Raw genomic sequence first — 17359 nt, forward strand, 5'->3', positions numbered from 1 at the left:
TAACCACGTGATACTAGCATATAAAACGGGCTATCGCGCTTGCGCCTGTCACTTCGGTTTTTTTTCTACCCGACTCTAACGTTCTGTCAGATCCAATAGTCACTTCACGATGAGCAAAGAAGCAAGCAGAGCAGAAAAGAGCGGAATCGGCGCCGACATCCAGAAGAAAGTAAGAAAAAAAATCCGTCGCGCAAAAAACGACACGTCCGCTCCATTCGAACGCACGATCGCCTCGCGCCTCGCCTTCCCACCGTCACGCACTCCCATCGAATAAACAGCGACCCCATTCGCGATGCGTACGTGCGAGAAAAACGCGAAACACACTCGTCCGGCATGTGCGGAACTCGTCGTGACGTCATTCACCGCAACGCGACCCAAGTTCCATTAGCGAATCCAGACAAAGCAGACGCGTGGGCGCGGTCGTAACCTTCTGGTTTCTATCCGGCCTCTAGATGGAAGCGAAATACGACCAAGCCGTCGAAGAGGGCACGCCCCAGCGCGTCGTCGCGTGGATCAACGCCGTCGTCGGGAGCGACCACGCTCCGTGTCCCGGACACTCAGCTGAGGAGATTGCCGCGCATTTGAAAAGTGGCGTCGTTCTTTGCAAGTGAGTGAGAGAAAAGACGAATGTACCTTTATCTATTTATTTATTTATTTATTTATTCAGACTTATGAATCGATTGGTCGGCAATTCGTCGTTGAAAGCCAAGGATTCGACTCAGCGTTTCGTTTGCGTACGTGCGACGAGAAAATTATCAATTTTTTCGAATCTATTCACGCAGATGGGACAAATCGAGTCGTTTGTGAAAAAAGCCGAATCGTTTTTCGGCATGAAGCCGACGGAAACGTTCCAAGCCAACGATTTATACGAAGGAATCAAAGCCAATATGATTAACGTAGAAATTAATCCTCAATAAATACAAATACTCTTATTAATTCGTATCTAGATTGTGAATTGTTTGCACGAAGTCGGCCTACGAGCCAATGCAAAGGGAATTGTGCCCAAATATGAAGGATCCGGGAAAATGGCCACGGAGAATGTACGCGGTTTCACCGATGAGGAGATCAAGGCGAAATCGGCTTCCGTGCTGACGAAAGTCGGCGCCGGATCGACGGGCGGAGCGACGCAGGCCGGAATATCGTTCGGACAGACGAGGAAAATTTAGGGATAGAGAGAGATTCTGAATCATGGCGTTGTAGTTTTAAAGTTTCGCTTCGTTGGATTGCTTATGAACTCGTTCCTTGTTCTTGTCTCGTTTCTTTTCTTTTTTTTTTGTTTTTCTTTGTGTTGGGAATGGGAGTCCATGCGTAGTTGGGTTGAAGAGCGCGAGCCTTTCGTCTGGTCTGACTCCTTGTTATATAAGAAATACCCGGAAGTCGTCGCGTAGCCTATCTATACTGTAGTCGCTCTCGAACGAAACCGGATGTCAGATTATCCAAATTTTTGCATTTTGTGTTTTTCCATTTGTAATAATTTTAGAAATTCCTCGTCACTGTGCCGAATACACCCTTGATACCTCCCACGTATTGTCTGATGCCCGTATGTCCGGGTAGGGTAAACGACTTTTCGAGGAAAACCAAGCAAAAACCGTTTACCCTACACGGATATACGGGCTATCGCATGGTTGGTGGCTGATGCCCGTATGTCCGGGTAGGGTAAACGACTTTTCGAGGAAAACCAAGCAAAATTACAGACCTGTCAGGGGGTCAGGAGAGGCTAGCTGGAGAGGCGTGAGACTTTGACGCGCGCTTAGCGCGCGCAAATAATTTTTGACCACGCCCTCTTAAAAAAGAGCCCCGCCTACTAAAAAGAGTGACCACTCCCTCTTTAAAAAAGAGCCACGCCTACTAAAAATAGTGACCACTCCCTCTTAAAAAAGAGCCACGCCTACTAAAAATAGTGACCACGCCCTCTTAAAAAAGAGCCACGCCTACTAAAAATAGTGCAAATGTAAGGACTTTGATATACGGGACACCGCATCGTTGGTGGACGCGACTCGCCTATAAACTGCCATTAATAAACTGCCATTATTATTAGCGAAAGCCTAACGGACCTTGCAGGCTTGCTACAGTATGAACTATCACCTATCTAACTCCACAAACGCTCCACAGCATGCATGTCCTATTTAGTTTGCTCTCAGGAAATGTCAAAAACGCAAGATCCATTTCGCCGCTTTCCCAAATGTTCCATAAGCTCTCTCTCTCGTGAGAGCGGATGAAAACCTCGATACAGTGGAGCATCCTTTTTTGAGTTTTTCTCAGTGATAGGAGTATAGTAGTGCTTCCTGGTAGTCCGAATGTCTGTGGCTACTTCATACAGTGTTACGTTCTTGCAGAGTTCCATAGCAACAAGTGCTGTAAAAGTTCCACTGGAAAAAGATATCCTAGTCGGCTTATTCAAGACGAGTCGACTGATTTCCATTAGCCCCAGCTCGACAAATAAAGGATGATTTATATGCACATTTCCGGTCATGTTTCGCTTTTTCATAGCTAAATCAAAAGAAAGGCGTCCTTTGAAAACCTTCTCAGCTGCACACAAGCTGATTGCTTTGGAACCAAATACATGGCGAACAATGAATAAGGAGGGATTTGACTTCTTATCCATATCCAATAGTGTGGCAGAGTATTTAGATGAACGAATGACCTGACTGTTCAACACGCGTACGGTCGTCCTCGATCCAACGTGCTTCTCGTACGATTTCGTTGGCGCTAAGTTGATGCGAAAAACTGCGTCGTGAGCGTCGATTTCCTCTCCAAAACTGAACTTCAACAGTGATGGAGCACTGCTAACGACGGCACACGTGCCAAATTGGGGCAGCTTGGTTTCCTGGGGTAGAAAACGGAGAACATCATTCGAGCATTTTATTTTACGCAATGAGTCGGCGTCGAGTTGTGTAAGACTCATTGGAACCGTCTGCCAAGTGCGCTTCAAGCACGAAACAAGAGAAGTTTGACCTAGGCCTGATTTTAGACAGCGAGGATTTTCCTTGGAGCTCGCCCAGAATTTATAAAATAGATGTTTCGATTGATACATACCTGGATTTCGACGTTGCATTATAAATATACTACTGAATTATTCACGTACTCTTCATAGTGGGGAGCCGGATCTCGGGGGTGGGCTCATGAACAAGGCCAGCATAAGGCTTGGGCAGAGGCTTCCCTAGACGCTGGTGGCGGTCGTCTGTCCAGTGAAGAATGCCTAAGCCGATGAGAAAAAGCAAAACGATCCATTTTACGCCGAATATCTCTGAAAGCGATTTCATCTATCGAATTAGGATACGAATGAATGGCAACTCAAACGAGTACAGTGTACCATATATACAGGCCCTACCATTGCCGTCTGAGTGAGCTGGCTTGCGTTCTACCCGGTGGTATCGCGACGCGACCAATGTCTACACGTCATCAAAGGCAAACACGCATTGCGCGTGACAGTCGCGTATTAGCATTGCAAAAAAATGGGCGCGGCCAAAATTCTTTGCGCGAAGCGCCAAATGCAGCTCTGGGCGTCGTGTGACGCAAAACTGTTAATTAAACGTACAGGTACTATAGGGCATATTCACGGGGCGGGGCTTCCGGGGCTTTCGCGGAGTGTGTGGCACGCGAAAAAAGACCATCGCGCTGCATGTTACGATAAACCTCTATAGCCATTTTAGTTATTCGAGGATTACTTAGCTGTTTCGATGGAGAGGTTGTGCCTACAGCGAGTCAAATCGCTAATATCCACAAAAGGGGAAAGGAGGCCTCGATTTTCGGTTTTTTGCCAGACTACATTTCGTACAGTCACTAAACTGTCATTTTAATAAAATTGGCATATTAGCTTTATTTTCGCTTGAACGAAGGTATTTGTGGGTGGGGGCATACGAGTGCGCCTATGTTTTTGCCACACACTAACGCGCGCAAAGCCGTCCGTGAATATGCCCTATACGTAGAAGACTATGAGCTAGATAACGCGGCAGCTGTTTCAGAGGAGATAACCATCTTCAGAAGTTCTCCAAGACTTTTATCTTGAATAAAAACTTTCTCGTAGGTCTACTTGGTCGATTCAAGTCGCTTTTTTACCTTTTGTCGTTCTGCTGTGATTGACGTGAAATCAATCAGCCAATCACCGTCTCTCAGGTGATCATTGTCGAAACGCCGAAAGGAAAGCTTATTTTAGCTAAAGTTCCAAACGTCTAAGCCGTGACGTAGAGCACGGTGAGCCTACTACACTAAAAGCCTCTGAAATCGCTGAACTTAGACTCGCCCCGCGCGCGTTAGACCTACTTCATAACGGCGCGTCGAGAGTCGATGCTGCAAGCGGTCGCCGCCGCCAGTCGTTTACGATCCTGCTCGATGGAAAAACAGAGACGAATCGTTAACGGTTCGTTCCCTGGTTCCCTGAGCGACTGAAGTAGCGCACTCTAGAGTGTCCGCCCCGCCCACGAGCTCCCGCCCACCATAGATGGCCGCGGTGTGTTTTAATTAATTGATTAAAATACGTTTGAATTTTAGATGCATGTGCACATTTAGGGATAGAGATTCTGAATGATGGCGTTGTAGTTTTAAGTTTCGCTTCGTTGGATTTGGGCGTAGTGGCTCGGTTGTGAGCACAGAAAGTTCCGTATAAAGAGATCCTGTCACACTGACTTTAGCTAGTTTTGTAGATTAAAGGATAGCTTATGAACTCGTTCCTTGTTCTTTTCTATTTTCTTTTTTTTTGTTTTTCTTTATATTGGGAATGGGAGTCCATGCATAGTTGGGTTGAAGAGTGCGAGCCTTTCGTCTGGTCTGACTCCTTGTTATATAAGAAAATACCCGAAAGGCGTAGCAGTATACGTCTATTAATAGCCTATCTCTCAGTCTCCGTAACTGTTTCGATATACACTCAAACGAAACCGGATGTCGAAGATTATCCAAATTTTTGCATTTTGTATTTTTTCCATTTGTAATAATCCTCGCCACTGTGCCGTATTTTCTGATGCCAATATGTCCGGGTAGGGTAAACGACTTTTTGAAGAAAACCAAGCAAAAACCGTTTACCCTACACGGATATACGGAACACCGCATCGTTGGTGGACGCACTTGCCTATAAACTGCCATTATTAAACTGCCATTATTAAACTGACATTATTATTAGCAAGTCTAACGGACCTTGCAGGCTTGCTACAGTATGAACTATCACCTATCTAACTCCACAAACGCTCAACAGCATGCATGTCCTATTTAGTTTGCTCTCAGGAAATGTCAAAAACGCAGGATCCATTTCGCCGCTTTCCCAAATGTTCCATAAGCTCTCTCTCTCGTGAGAGCGGATGCCAACCTCGATACAGTGGAGCATCCCTTTTTGCGTTTTTCTCAGTGATAGGAGTATAGTAGTGCTTCCTAGTAGTCCGAATGTCTGTGGCTACTTCATACAGTGTTACGTTCTTGCAGAGTTCCATAGCAACAAGTGCTGTAAAAGTTCCACTGGAAAAAGATATCTTAGTCCGCTTATTCAAGACAAGTCGACCGATTTCTATTAGCCCCAGCTCGACAAATATAGGATGATTTATATGCACATTTCCGGTCATATTTCGCTTTTTCATAGCTAAATCAAAAGAAGAGCGTCCTTTGAAAACCTTCTCAATATCTACACACAAGCTGATTGCTTTGGAACCAAATACATGGCGAACAATGAATAAGGAGGGATTTGACTTCTCATCCATATCCAATAGTGTGGCAGAGTCTTTAGATGAACGAATGACCTGACTGTTCAACACGCGTACAGTCGTCCTCGATCCAACGTGCTTCTCGTACGATTTCGTCGGCGCTAAGTTGATACGAAAAACTGCGTCGTGAGCGTCGATTTCCTCTCCAAAACTGAACTTCAACAGTGATGGAGCACTGCTAACGACGGCACACGTGCCAAATTGGGGCAGTTTGATTTCCTGGGGTAGAAAACGGAGAACATCATTCGAGCATTTTATTTTACGCAACGAGTCGGTGTCGAGTTGTGTAAGACTCATTGGAACCGTCTGCCAAGTGCGCTTCAAGCACGAAACAAGAGAATTTTGACGTAGGCCTGGTTTTAGACAGCGAGGATTTTCCTCGGAGCTCGCCCAGGATTTATAAAATAGTTTCGATTGATACACACCTGGATTTCGATGCTGCATTATAAATATACTACTGAGAATTATTCACGTACTCTTCGTAGTGGGGGACCGGATCTCCAGGGTGCCAGTGGGCTCATGAATAAGGCCAGCATAACGCTTGGGCAGAGGCTTCCCTAGACGCTGGTGGCGGTCGTCTGTCCAGTGAAGAATGCCTAAGCCGATGAGAAAAAGCAAAACGATCCATTTTACGCCGAATATCTCTGAAAGCGATTTCATCTATCGAATTAGGATACGAATGAATGGCAACTCAAACGAGTACCATATATATATACAGGCCTTACCATTGCCGTCTGAGTGAGCTGGCTTGCGTTTTACCCGGTGGTACAGTAGACGTCAACGCAAATGCGCGTGACAGTCACTTTAGTGGCTTTATAGCGCCTTATAGTTCTGATGCAATTACTGCGCGCGGAAGGAGTCTGGGTTTCAGAGGCTAGCATAAGGACGTGGTTTGGCGCTTCGCGCAAAAAATTTTGGCCGCGCCCAATTTTTTGGAAAACCGCTGTCTACTAAAAGCACTTGCACCGACCTCTCGTCATAGCGCGCGGGAGGAGTCCGGAGGAGTCTGGGTTTCAGGCTAGTCCATATGCATACTTTCGTACGTAGCCCTTGGAATGTATGCAAGCGTCATCATGCAGGGCTGAGCGTCGTGTGGACGTAGAAATGCGAACAAAACTTCGTCACTACCGTAAATGTAAGGAGGAGACTATGATCGAGATAAAGCGGTAGCTGTTTCGATCAGAAGAGATCTTCTCCAATACTTTTCAAGTTCCCATCTTGAATAAAAACTTTCTCGTACTTGGTCGATTCAAGTCGCTTTTTTACCTTTTGTCGTTCTGCTGTGATTGACGTGAAATCAATCAGCCAATATTAATTAATTAATCACCGTCTCTCAGGTGATCATTGTCGAAACGCCGAAAGGAAAGCCTATTTTAGCTAAAGTTCCAAACGTCTAAGCCGTGACGTAGAGCACGGTGAGCCTACTACACTAAAAGCCTCTGAAATCGCTGAACTTAGACTCGCCCCGCGCGCGTTAGACCTACTTCATAACGGCGCGTCGAGAGTCGATGCTGCAAGCGGTCGCCGCCGCCAGTCGCTTACGATCCTGGAAAAACAGGGATTCCTGAGACGAATCGTTAACGGTTTGTTCCCTGGTTCCCTGAGCGACTGAAGTAGCGCACTCTAGAGTGTCCGCCCCGCCCACGAGCTCCCGCCCACCATAGATGGCCGCGGTGTGTTTTAATTAATTGATTGATTAAAATACGTTTGAATTTTAGATGCATGTGCACATTTAGGGATAGAGATTCTGAATGATGGCGTTGTAGTTTTAAGTTTCGCTTCGTTGGATCGTTCCTTGTTCTTGTCTCTTTTCTTTTTTTGTTTTTCTTTATATTGGGAATGGGCATAGTTGGGTTGAAGAGCGCGAGCCTTTCGTCTGGTCTGACTCCTTGTTATATAAGAAAATACCCGGAAGGCGTAGCAGTATGCGTACGTCTATTAATAGCCTATCTCTCAGTCTCCGTAACTGTTTCGATATACTCTCAAACGAAACCGGATGTCGAAGATTATCCAAATTCTTGCATTTCGTATTTTTTCCATTTGTAATAATCCTCGCCACTGTGCCGTATTTTCTGATGCCCGTATGTCCGGGTAGGGTAAACGACTTTTTGAAGAAAACCAAGCAAAAACCGTTTACCCTACACGGATATACGGGACACCGCATCGTTGGTGGACGCACTTGCCTATAAACTGCCATTATTAAACTGCCATTATTAAACTGCCATTATTATTAGCTGCCATTATTATTAGCTGAAGTCTAACGGACCTTGCAGGCTTGCTACAGTATGAACTATCACCTATCTAACTCCACAAACGCTCAACAGCATGCATGTCCTATTTAGTTTGCTCTCAGGAAATGTCAAAAACGCAAGATCCATTTCGCCGCTTTCCCAAATGTTCCATAAGCTCTCTCTCTCGTGAGAGCGGATGAAAACCTCGATACAGTGGAGCATCCTTTTTTGAGTTTTTCTCAGTGATAGGAGTATAGTAGTGCTTCCTGGTAGTCCGAATGTCTGTGGCTACTTCATACAGTGTTACGTTCTTGCAGAGTTCCATAGCAACAAGTGCTGTAAAAGTTCCACTGGAAAAAGATATCCTAGTCCGCTTATTCAAGACAAGTCGACCGATTTCCATTAGCCCCAGCTCGACAAATATAGGATGATTTATATGCACATTTCCGGTCATATTTCGCTTTTTCATAGCTAAATCAAAAGAAGAGCGTCCTTTGAAAACCTTCTCAATAGCTACACACGAGTTAATTGCTTTGGAACCAAATAGATCGCGAACAATGAATAAGGAGGGATTTGACTTCTTATCAATATCCAATAGTGTGGCAGAGTATTTAGATGAACGGATGACATCATTGTTCAACACGCGTACTGTCGTCCTCGATCCGACGTGCTTCTCGTACGATTTCGTCGGCGCTAAGTTGATACGAAAAACTGCGTCGTGAGCGTCGATTTCCTCTCCAAAACTGAACTTCAACAGTGATGGAGCACTGCTAACGACGGCACACGTGCCAAATTGGGGCAGTTTGATTTCCTGGGGTAGAAAACGGAGAACATCATTCGAGCATTTTATTTTACGCAATGAGTCGGTGTCGAGTTGTGTAAGACTCATTGGAACCGTCTGCCAAGTGCGCTTCAAGCACGAAACAAGAGAATTTTGACGTAGGCCTGGTTTTAGACAGCGAGGATTTTCCTCGGAGCTCGCCCAGAATTTATAAAATAGATGTTTCGATTGATACACACCTGGATTTCGACGTTGCATTGTAAATATACTACTGAATTATTCACGTACTCTTTGTAGTGGGAGGCCGGCGGATCTCGGGGGTGGGCTCATGAACAAGGTCATGAACAAGGCCAATACAAGGCTTGGGCAGAGGCTTCCCTAGACCTCGGAGGAGGTGGTCTGTCCAGTGAAGAATGCCTAAGCTGATGAGAAAAAGCAAAGCGATCCATTTCACGCCGGATATCTCTGAAAGTGATTTCATCTATCGAATTCGGACACGAATGAATGGCAAACGAGTACCATATATACAGGCCTTACTTACCATTGCCGTCTGAGTGAGCTGGCTTGCGTTTACCCGGTGGTACAGTGACGCGACTAGATGTCATCAAACGCAAATGCTATGCATAGCTCGTGACAGTCACGCATTGCGCGTGACAGTCACGTATTAGCATTAGTACCGCGATTTAGTGGCTTAGCGCCTTATGCAATGACGAGAGGTCGGTGCAAGTGTTTTTAGTAGACCGCGGTTTCAAAAAAATTGGGCGCGGCCAAAATTTTTTGCGCGAAGCGCCAAACCACGTCCTTATGCATACTTTCGTACGTAGCCCTTGGAATGTATGCAAGCGTCATCATGCAGGGCTGAGCGTCGCGTGGACGTAGAAATTCGAAAAAAAAACTTCGTCACTGCTGTAAGGAGGAGACTATGATCGAGATAAAGCGGTAGCTGTTTCGATCAGAAGAGATAACATATCTTCTCCAAGACTTTTCAAGTTCCCATCTTGAATAAAAACTTTCTCGTACTTGGTCGATTCAAGTCGCTTTTTTATCTTTTGTCGTTCTGCTGTGATTGACGTGAAATCAATCAGCCAATATTAATTAATTAATCACCGTCTCTCAGGTGATCATTGTCGAAACGCCGAAAGGAAAGCCTATTTTAGCTAAAGTTCCAAACGTCTAAGCCGTGACGTAGAGCACGGTGAGCCTACTACACTAAAAGCCTCTGAAATCGTTGAACTTAGACTCGCCCCGCGCGCGTTAGACCTACTTCATAACGGCGCGTCGAGAGTCGATGCTGCAAGCGGTCGCCGCCGCCAGTCGTTTACGATCCTGCTCGATGGAAAAACAGGGATTCCTGAGACGAATCGTTAACGGTTCGTTCCCTGGTTCCCTGAGCGACTGAAGTAGCGCACTCTAGAGTGTCCGCCCCGCCCACGAGCTCCCGCCCACCATAGATGGCCGCGGTGTGTTTTAATTAATTGATTAAAATACGTTTGAATTTTAGATGCATGTGCACATTTAGGGATAGAGATTCTGAATGATGGCGTTGTAGTTTTAAGTTTCGCTTCGTTGGATTTGGGCGTAGTGGCTAGGTTGTGAGCACAGAAAGTTACGTATAAAGAGATCCTGTCACACTGACTTTAGCTAGTTTTGTAGATTAAAGGATTGCTTATGAACTCGTTCCTTGTTCTTGTCTATTTTCTTTTTTTTGTTTTTCTTTATATTGGGAATGGGAGTCCATGCATAGTTAGGTTGAAGAGCGCGAGCCTTTCGTCTGGTCTGACTCCTTGTTATATAAGAAAATACCCGGAAGGCGTAGCAGTATGCGTACGTCTATTAATAGCCTATCTCTCAGTCTCCGTAACTGTTTCGATATACTCTCAAACGAAACCGGATGTCGAATATTCTCCAAATTTTTGCATTTCGTATTTTTTCCATTTGTAATAATCCTCGCCACTGTGCCGTATTTTCTGATGCCAATATGTCCGGGTAGGGTAAACGACTTTTCGAGGAAAACCAAGCAAAAACCGTTTACCCTACACGGATATACGGGACACCGCATCGTTGGTGGACGCACTTGCCTATAAACTGCCATTATTATTAGCTGCCATTATTATTAGCTAAAGTCTAACGGACCTTGCAGGCTTGCTACAGTATGAACTATCACCTATCTAACTCCACAAACGCTCAACAGCATGCATGTCCTATTTAGTTTGCTCTCAGGAAATGTCAAAAACGCAGGATCCATTTCGCCGCTTTCCCAAATGTTCCATAAGCTCTCTCTCTCGTGAGAGTGGATGAAAACCTCGATACAGTGGAGCATCCTTTTTTGAGTTTTTCTCAGTGATAGGAGTATAGTAGTGCTTCCTGGTAGTCCGAATGTCTGTGGCTACTTCATACAGTGTTACGTTCTTGCAGAGTTCCATAGCAACAAGTGCTGTAAAAGTTCCACTGGAAAAAGATATCCTAGTCCGCTTATTCAAGACGAGTCGACCGATTTCCATTAGCCCCAGCTCGACAAATATAGGATGATTTATATGCACATTTCCGGTCATATTTCGCTTTTTCATAGCTAAATCAAAAGAAGAGCGTCCTTTGAAAACCTTCTCAATAGCTACACACGAGTTAATTGCTTTGGAACCAAATAGATCGCGAACAATGAATAAGGAGGGATTTGACTTCTTATCCATATCCAATAGTGTGGCAGAGTATTTAGATGAACGAATGACATCATTGTTCAACACGCGTACTGTCGTCCTCGATCCGACGTGCTTCTCGTACGATTTCGTCGGCGCTAAGTTGATACGAAAAACTGCGTCGTGAGCGTCGATTTCCTCTCCAAAACTGAACTTCAACAGTGATGGAGCACTGCTAACGACGGCACACGTGCCAAATTGGGGCAGTTTGATTTCCTGGGGTAGAAAACGGAGAACATCATTCGAGCATTTTATTTTACGCATGGAGTCGGCGTCGAGTTGTGTAAGACTCATTGGAACCGTCTGCCAGGTGCGCTTCAAGCACGAAACAAGAGAATTTTGACGTAGGCCTGGTTTTAGACAGCGAGGATTTTCCTCGGAGCTCGCCCAGGATTTATAAAATAGATGTTTCGATTGATACACACCTGGATTTCGATGCTGCATTATAAATATACTACTGAGAATTATTCACGTACTCTTCGTAGTGGGGGACCGGATCTCCGGGGTGCCAGTGCGCTCATGAACAAGGCCAGCATAACGCTTGGGCAGAGGCTTCATTAGACGCTGGTGGCGGTCGTCTGTCCAGTGAAGAATGCCTAAGCCGATGAGAAAAAGCAAAACGATCCATTTTGCGCCGAATATCTCTGAAAGCGATTTCATCTATCGAATTAGGATACGAATGAATGGCAACTCAAACGAGTACCATATATACCATTGCCGTCTGAGTGAGCTGGCTTGCGTTTTACCAGCGGACGACGTCATCAAACACATTGCGCGTGACAGTCACGTGCATTAGTACCGCCTTAGGATATCCAAAAAGTGGGCGCGGCCAAAATTTTTTGCGCGAAGCGCCAAACCACGTCCTTGGCTCTGAGCGTCGTGCGACGCAAAACCGTTAATTAATTAATTAAACGTACCGGTATACGTAGAAACGCGAACAAAACTTGCGTCAGTACAGACAGCCTCTGAAATCGTTGAAACTCGCCCCGTGCGCGTTAGACCTACTTCATAACGGCGCGTCGAGAGTCGATGCTGCAAGCGGTCGCCGCAGCCAGTCGTTTACGATGAAAAAACAGGGATTTCTGAGACGAATCGTTTCCTGAGTGACTGAAGTAGCGCACTCTAGAGTGTCCGCCCCGCCCACGAGCTCCCGCGGCACAAATACATGTGCTTTAATTAATTAATTAATTGATTACAAATACGTTTGAATTTTAGATGCATGTGCACATTAGCTCCCCTTAGTTTGCTCTTTAGGAAATGTCATAAACGCAGGATCCACTTCGCCGCTTTCCCAATTTTTCCATAAGCTCTCTCTCTAGTGAGAACGGATGAATACTTGAATACAGTGCAGCACCAATTTTTGAGTTTTTCGCGGTGATAGGAGTATAGTAGTGCTCCCTAGTAGCCGGAATGTCTGTGGCTACTTCATACAGTGTTACTTTCTTGCAGAGTTCCATAGCAACAAGTGCCGTAAGCGTTCCACTGGAAAAAGATAGCTTAGTCGGCTTATTCAAGACGAGTCGACTGATTTCCATTAGCCCCAGCTCGACAAATATAGGATGATTTATGTACACATTTCCGGTCATATTTCGCTTTTTCATAGCTAAATCAAAAGAAGAGCATTCTCGTAAAACCTTCTCAATAGTTGCACACGCGTTGATTGCTGTTTCGAAACCAAATAGATGGCGAACAACGAACAAGGAGGGATTAGACTTCTCATCAATATTCAATAGTGTGGCAGAGTCTCTAGATGAACGAGTGACCTGACTGTTCAACACGCGTACTGTCGTCCTCGATCCGACGTGCTTCTCGTACGATTTCGTCGGCGCTAAGTTGATACGGAAAACTGCGTCGTGAGCGTCGATTTCCTCTCCAAAACTGAACTTCAACAGCGATGGAGCATTGCCAACGACGGCACACGTGCCAAATTGTGGCAGCTTCGTTGTCTGGGGTAGAAAACGGAAAACATCATTCGAGCATTTTATTTTACGCATGGAGTCGGTGTCGAGTTGTGTAAGTCTCATTGGAACCGTCTGCAAGGTGCGCTTCAAGCACGAAAGAAGAGAATTTTGACGTAGGCCGGGTTTTAGACAGCGAGGATTTTCCTTGGAACTCGCCCAGAATTTATAAAATAGATGTTTCGACCGATTTCGCTTCGTTTGTTGTGCCACTGACTCAGTGGGGAAGATCTCGGGAGTGGGCCCATGAACAAGGCCTGTATATGGCTGCTTTGCTTTGAGCAGAGGCTTCTTCAGACCATGGTAGAGGCTGTCTGTCCGGTAAAGGATGCCTAAGCCGCCTAAGCCGATGAGAAAAAGCAAAATGACCCATTTCACGCCGGATATCGCTGAAAGTGATTTCATCTATCGAAGATGGATGGCACAACTCAAACGAGTGCATACAGTATATACAGGCCTTACCATTGAAAAGTACAGTAGACTACTGTCTTGTCACGGACCTTCTCCCGAATCCCGTATAAGTCTAGATATATCTGCTGAAACCCTCCCTTTGAGTCGTCCATGGCTGTCGTAACGGAGAAGGACGACGGATGGCTCTTGGACAATAATTTTCTGATTAGAGATCAATATGTCGATGTGTTTGCTGTACAAAAGGGCACTGATCGCGGCGATTCGTGCCGATCTGGCACATGGATGCCTCTTCCAGTGGACAGACCTGTCGAACCTTACTTTTCCAAATCGAAGAGGCGCGAAGCAAAAAAGGTGCTAGTCTACGCTTACAAAGACCCATCTACTGTAGTGTTGTTTGAGTAAAAAATTATAGGCGTCAGCTGAAGAGGAAAACGAAGTAGAAGTAGGCACAGTCTTTGTATGGTGTATTGATGATGGAATCAGTTCCTCTAGAAACAGTTGAAGCAGTCCTGGCTCTCCATTATGAAAGACAGTCGCACTAGGGCATATCTAGAAACAGTTCCCCCCCAAAAGGAAGACGTCAATGCAGATATCTCGTCCTCACTCGCGTCTCTCTGTGATTTAGCCAAACTAGGGTGTGATCCTGAAGGACCTTGTCCTCCTATTGCTGACATTTCAAAAGGAGATGAAGATGTTCAGCCATTCAATCACATTAATGCGAATTTGTCAGACAAACCGATTGAAATCAGGGCAGTGAGCGCAAATTATCTAATCCCTGCTCAGAGCACATTTCTTATGTCTGATATTACGCAAGTCGAGAAGCTAGTTACCTGTAAGAAAGGCCCTAGAGCTGTTTCCCTATTAGTTTTGCATGCTAGGTAGACCATCCTGTGGATACGATGCCATTGTGATTGATCCTCCGTGGGAAAACAAGTCCATTCGTCGATCGCGACGATACGAATCTCTTCCGCTGTCGCAAATACGCAAATTGCCTATTCGAGAACTTCTTTCGTCTAGAGGCCTCGTCCTTCTGTGGATCACCAATAGAAAAGCGCATATAGAATACGCCAAAACGTCTCTCTTTCCAACGTGGAACGTTGAACTCGTCGCCAAATGGTATTGGATCAAGGTACAGACTAAAAAAATAATACAAGAGAGTAAATATTATTTTTATTTTATTTTTCTCTCTCTCTAAGATAACCACGAAAGGCGATCTAGTATTCGACATGGACTCCACGCACAGAAAACCCTTTGAAAGACTTCTCATTGGAAGGCGACAATCAGTCGCCGATTCGCCCCCATCAAAAAAGCAAAAGCTCGAAGACGTACCTGAATACAAAGTCCTATGCAGCGTACCCAGCAAAAATCACTCGCAGAAGCCTATCCTGTCAGGTAATAGGGGAAACCCTAGCGTTCTAATCTCACTTTGGGGGCGGGGGGACTTTCCTTAGAAATTCTACGACCTTATCTACCAAAGGACGCTTCCTGTCTCGAGATATTCGCTCGAAATTTAATTCCGAAGTGGACAAGTTGGGGAAACGAGGTTAGACTATACACTAAATGGCGTCCGTCTATTTAAATGATGTATACAGGTATTGAAATTTCAGTGCGCCGACGCCTACTTCAAACGGTGTACGTAGCGGAGATATCGTGAAAATGAAAAGGCGTCTCGTTCGCCGTGTGAACGAATATCTCGCAGATGTCGTCGAACGTGTGCGTCGATCCCGACGCACTGTCCGTCACTTTTAGGTCACCTAACGTCTAAAGAAGACTGTATTTTTTAAAAAAATCGCAATTTTTTTCTACTGCACCTGTAGGCCTGGTTTAATAGGCAATAAAGTGCACGTCACTACCATACTCGCTTTGCTTTTTAGGTCGCCTTCGTCCTAGATTTAATTAATTAATTATTTATTTAGTTATATATCTTATGCGTTCTGTGTTCGTACTTTGCCTGAAGTGCCTAGCCATACGATTCCCGCCGCCTTTTTCTTATTCATTACTAGTCGAATGGACATGTCCTTGGAGCTAAGCGAGGCGTACGTACTATGTACGAGATGACAGCGAGTGCTAGATGCATCTATACCTATTGTTCGTTATTCTGAGAATGGCTTCGAAGGGCTTTGCCAGCTGAGCGACGTCGATTATCTTCTCAGGAACGACGGCCATGTCCAATAGACGAGAATGCTTAATTAATTAATTAATTAATTAATTAAAAGAGAAATGTTTGCCTAGAAGAAATGTCTACCATTCTTTGTAAGTGGCTCGTTTGAAGACGTCCTTTCTCGCCCATCGACGTTCGCCACACTATGTCCAATTTGCCAATGCTGCTAACAGGCGGCTAAAAATTTTAGCGATGAATCAATTACCCCCCGCCGTGCAGTCGAATTTCACCTTCTTCGGATCAAAGACAATTGGATTTTTTAGCGTGAGCTTGAATAAATATTGTCGCGTATCATTCGAACTCAAGTATGAACCGCGACCGAACGTGAGCTCTTGACTAGAAAGGAGAAGGCGCGTGGAAGCGCAGTCCTCCCAACCTAAGACTTCATCTACCTTCCTTTCGAATCGCAATACGTGTTCAAATCTTCCACGTGATACTGAGTAACGACGTCGAGAGACACGGATTCTAAAAACATGGGATTTGGTGTGATGTTTTGAACTTGCGCTTCCAAATAGACGTCGTCTTTCTACAAACGCTTTTTCCATTTAATTTTCATTCATTTTTTCTTCCCCCCAAACTGACGTCGCCTTCGTGGAATTTCGTTTTGACGTCAAGCGGTTTCATCACTTGAAATTTGAAAAACTTTCTAAAGTAGAGTTTTTCGCCATTTGACGTCGTATAGTGAACGCCACAGATCAATCTGTGACGAAATTCCAAAAATTCAGTTCTACGCGTGTAACAATAAAGCGCGTTACATGTGAGTGCCCAATTCCTTCACTTCGTGACTCAGTATCTGATCGATGCTCTCATTCGACGCAAGCTCCAAAACAGGGGCGTTTCCAACGAGAGCAAGTCGTTGAGCTGACGTCTGCAGATCGGCCTAAGGATTTCTCGTCAAGCGCGCGCGCGCGGGGGAGGAGGGGGGGGGGGGGGGGGGGGGAGAGGGGGAGGGGCACCTGAAGTTGAATATTAAATGCTGATTCTGCGCTGTCGTTGTGAATGCATATGTAACAGGTGAACGTTTCGCCGAGAAAAATATTTCTGGAATGTCGCGCGCGAAGGATTAATTAATTTTTAATTAAATTTTCTCCTGCTGCACCCGAATGTTTGCGGCAGGGAGAGAACTTCGCTGACGGCGAATTTTTCGTGTCCTCTGACCGTTCGAACGTCCTTCGCTGCAATTTCGGAGAGCGCCGTGCCTAATAGAGCGTGGGGTATACGGTGGAAACGCGTCCAATGCGCTTCTAACCCAGAATGTCTTGAGTTTCGCAGTAAATAGGAATCGACGAGACGAGAGACGGTCGCGTTAGGCGCATCACTGCATAAAGACGCTTGCAAAAGGATAGAGAGCGCAAGCGAAGTACCTTTCAGCGCCAAAAGATGATCTTTGCTATCCATGATTCTTTCCTTAGCGCACTTGGCGCGAAAAGGGGCGTG

General features: G+C 45.4%; 7 protein-coding genes and 1 long non-coding RNA gene across 12 annotated transcripts; 3 read left to right on the forward strand and 5 right to left on the reverse strand.

The window, feature by feature from the left end:
* The first annotated feature begins 11 nt into the window (after positions 1–11).
* LOC136189928 (muscle-specific protein 20-like) lies at positions 12–1322 on the forward strand. Its single transcript, XM_065977978.1, has 5 exons — positions 12–169; positions 453–607; positions 668–734; positions 783–896; positions 948–1322. Exons 1-5 carry the CDS (start codon positions 110–112, stop codon positions 1164–1166), a joined length of 615 nt encoding a protein of 204 aa, XP_065834050.1. The 5' UTR covers positions 12–109; the 3' UTR covers positions 1167–1322.
* A 687-nt stretch (positions 1323–2009) lies between these two features.
* LOC136189761 (beta-galactoside alpha-2,6-sialyltransferase 2-like) lies at positions 2010–4396 on the reverse strand. 3 transcript variants are annotated; one of them, XM_065977759.1, is made up of 6 exons: positions 4264–4396; positions 4060–4208; positions 3669–4004; positions 3332–3618; positions 3086–3263; positions 2010–3036 (listed from the first exon to the last, which is right to left on the reverse strand). In XM_065977759.1, exons 4-6 carry the CDS (start codon positions 3332–3334, stop codon positions 2138–2140), a joined length of 1080 nt encoding a protein of 359 aa, XP_065833831.1. In that variant the 5' UTR covers positions 3335–3618; positions 3669–4004; positions 4060–4208; positions 4264–4396; the 3' UTR covers positions 2010–2137. The 3 variants fall into 3 exon arrangements, with proteins under 3 accessions (XP_065833831.1, XP_065833829.1, XP_065833830.1); XM_065977757.1 differs by having other exon boundaries at positions 3332–4004; XM_065977758.1 differs by having other exon boundaries at positions 3332–4004; positions 4060–4203; positions 4264–4391.
* LOC136189762 (uncharacterized) lies at positions 3910–4717 on the forward strand. Its single transcript, XR_010670452.1, has 3 exons — positions 3910–4194; positions 4258–4450; positions 4510–4717. It is a non-coding gene; the product is annotated as an uncharacterized lncRNA (long non-coding RNA).
* Positions 4718–5127: 410 nt separating this feature from the next.
* On the reverse strand, positions 5128–7289 carry LOC136189769 (beta-galactoside alpha-2,6-sialyltransferase 2-like). Of its 2 annotated transcripts, none has more exons than XM_065977773.1 (5): positions 7172–7289; positions 6954–7116; positions 6413–6904; positions 6164–6347; positions 5128–6112 (listed from the first exon to the last, which is right to left on the reverse strand). In XM_065977773.1, the coding sequence occupies exons 3-5, from the start codon at positions 6413–6415 to the stop codon at positions 5214–5216; spliced, it is 1086 nt and encodes a 361-aa protein (XP_065833845.1). In that variant the 5' UTR covers positions 6416–6904; positions 6954–7116; positions 7172–7289; the 3' UTR covers positions 5128–5213. The 2 variants fall into 2 exon arrangements, with proteins under 2 accessions (XP_065833845.1, XP_065833846.1); XM_065977774.1 differs by having other exon boundaries at positions 6954–7111; positions 7172–7230.
* A 617-nt stretch (positions 7290–7906) lies between these two features.
* On the reverse strand, positions 7907–9713 carry LOC136189754 (beta-galactoside alpha-2,6-sialyltransferase 2-like). The gene is made up of 3 exons (XM_065977750.1): positions 9241–9713; positions 8988–9180; positions 7907–8938 (listed from the first exon to the last, which is right to left on the reverse strand). Exons 1-3 carry the CDS (start codon positions 9241–9243, stop codon positions 8037–8039), a joined length of 1098 nt encoding a protein of 365 aa, XP_065833822.1. The 5' UTR covers positions 9244–9713; the 3' UTR covers positions 7907–8036.
* Positions 9714–10794: 1081 nt separating this feature from the next.
* LOC136189753 (beta-galactoside alpha-2,6-sialyltransferase 2-like) lies at positions 10795–12492 on the reverse strand. Its single transcript, XM_065977748.1, has 4 exons — positions 12398–12492; positions 12105–12262; positions 11869–12052; positions 10795–11817 (listed from the first exon to the last, which is right to left on the reverse strand). Exons 2-4 carry the CDS (start codon positions 12105–12107, stop codon positions 10916–10918), a joined length of 1089 nt encoding a protein of 362 aa, XP_065833820.1. The 5' UTR covers positions 12108–12262; positions 12398–12492; the 3' UTR covers positions 10795–10915.
* Positions 12493–13879: 1387 nt separating this feature from the next.
* On the forward strand, positions 13880–15612 carry LOC136190452 (N(6)-adenine-specific methyltransferase METTL4-like). Of its 2 annotated transcripts, none has more exons than XM_065978602.1 (7): positions 13880–14118; positions 14174–14203; positions 14254–14593; positions 14640–14890; positions 14958–15153; positions 15213–15304; positions 15354–15612. In XM_065978602.1, the coding sequence occupies exons 1-7, from the start codon at positions 13912–13914 to the stop codon at positions 15399–15401; spliced, it is 1164 nt and encodes a 387-aa protein (XP_065834674.1). In that variant the 5' UTR covers positions 13880–13911; the 3' UTR covers positions 15402–15612. The 2 variants fall into 2 exon arrangements, with proteins under 2 accessions (XP_065834674.1, XP_065834675.1); XM_065978603.1 differs by having other exon boundaries at positions 13880–14112.
* Positions 15240–17327, reverse strand: LOC136190451 (trafficking protein particle complex subunit 13-like). The gene is made up of 13 exons (XM_065978601.1): positions 17287–17327; positions 17172–17240; positions 17022–17121; positions 16879–16963; positions 16678–16802; positions 16505–16622; positions 16315–16448; positions 16153–16258; positions 16007–16099; positions 15845–15945; positions 15708–15786; positions 15573–15647; positions 15240–15522 (listed from the first exon to the last, which is right to left on the reverse strand). Exons 1-13 carry the CDS (start codon positions 17318–17320, stop codon positions 15385–15387), a joined length of 1257 nt encoding a protein of 418 aa, XP_065834673.1. The 5' UTR covers positions 17321–17327; the 3' UTR covers positions 15240–15384.
* Positions 17328–17359: the final 32 nt, after the last annotated feature.

This window comes from Oscarella lobularis, chromosome 8 (genome assembly GCF_947507565.1).
Source record: "Oscarella lobularis chromosome 8, ooOscLobu1.1, whole genome shotgun sequence".
In the NCBI taxonomy this organism is placed as follows: Eukaryota; Metazoa; Porifera; class Homoscleromorpha; order Homosclerophorida; family Oscarellidae; genus Oscarella; species Oscarella lobularis.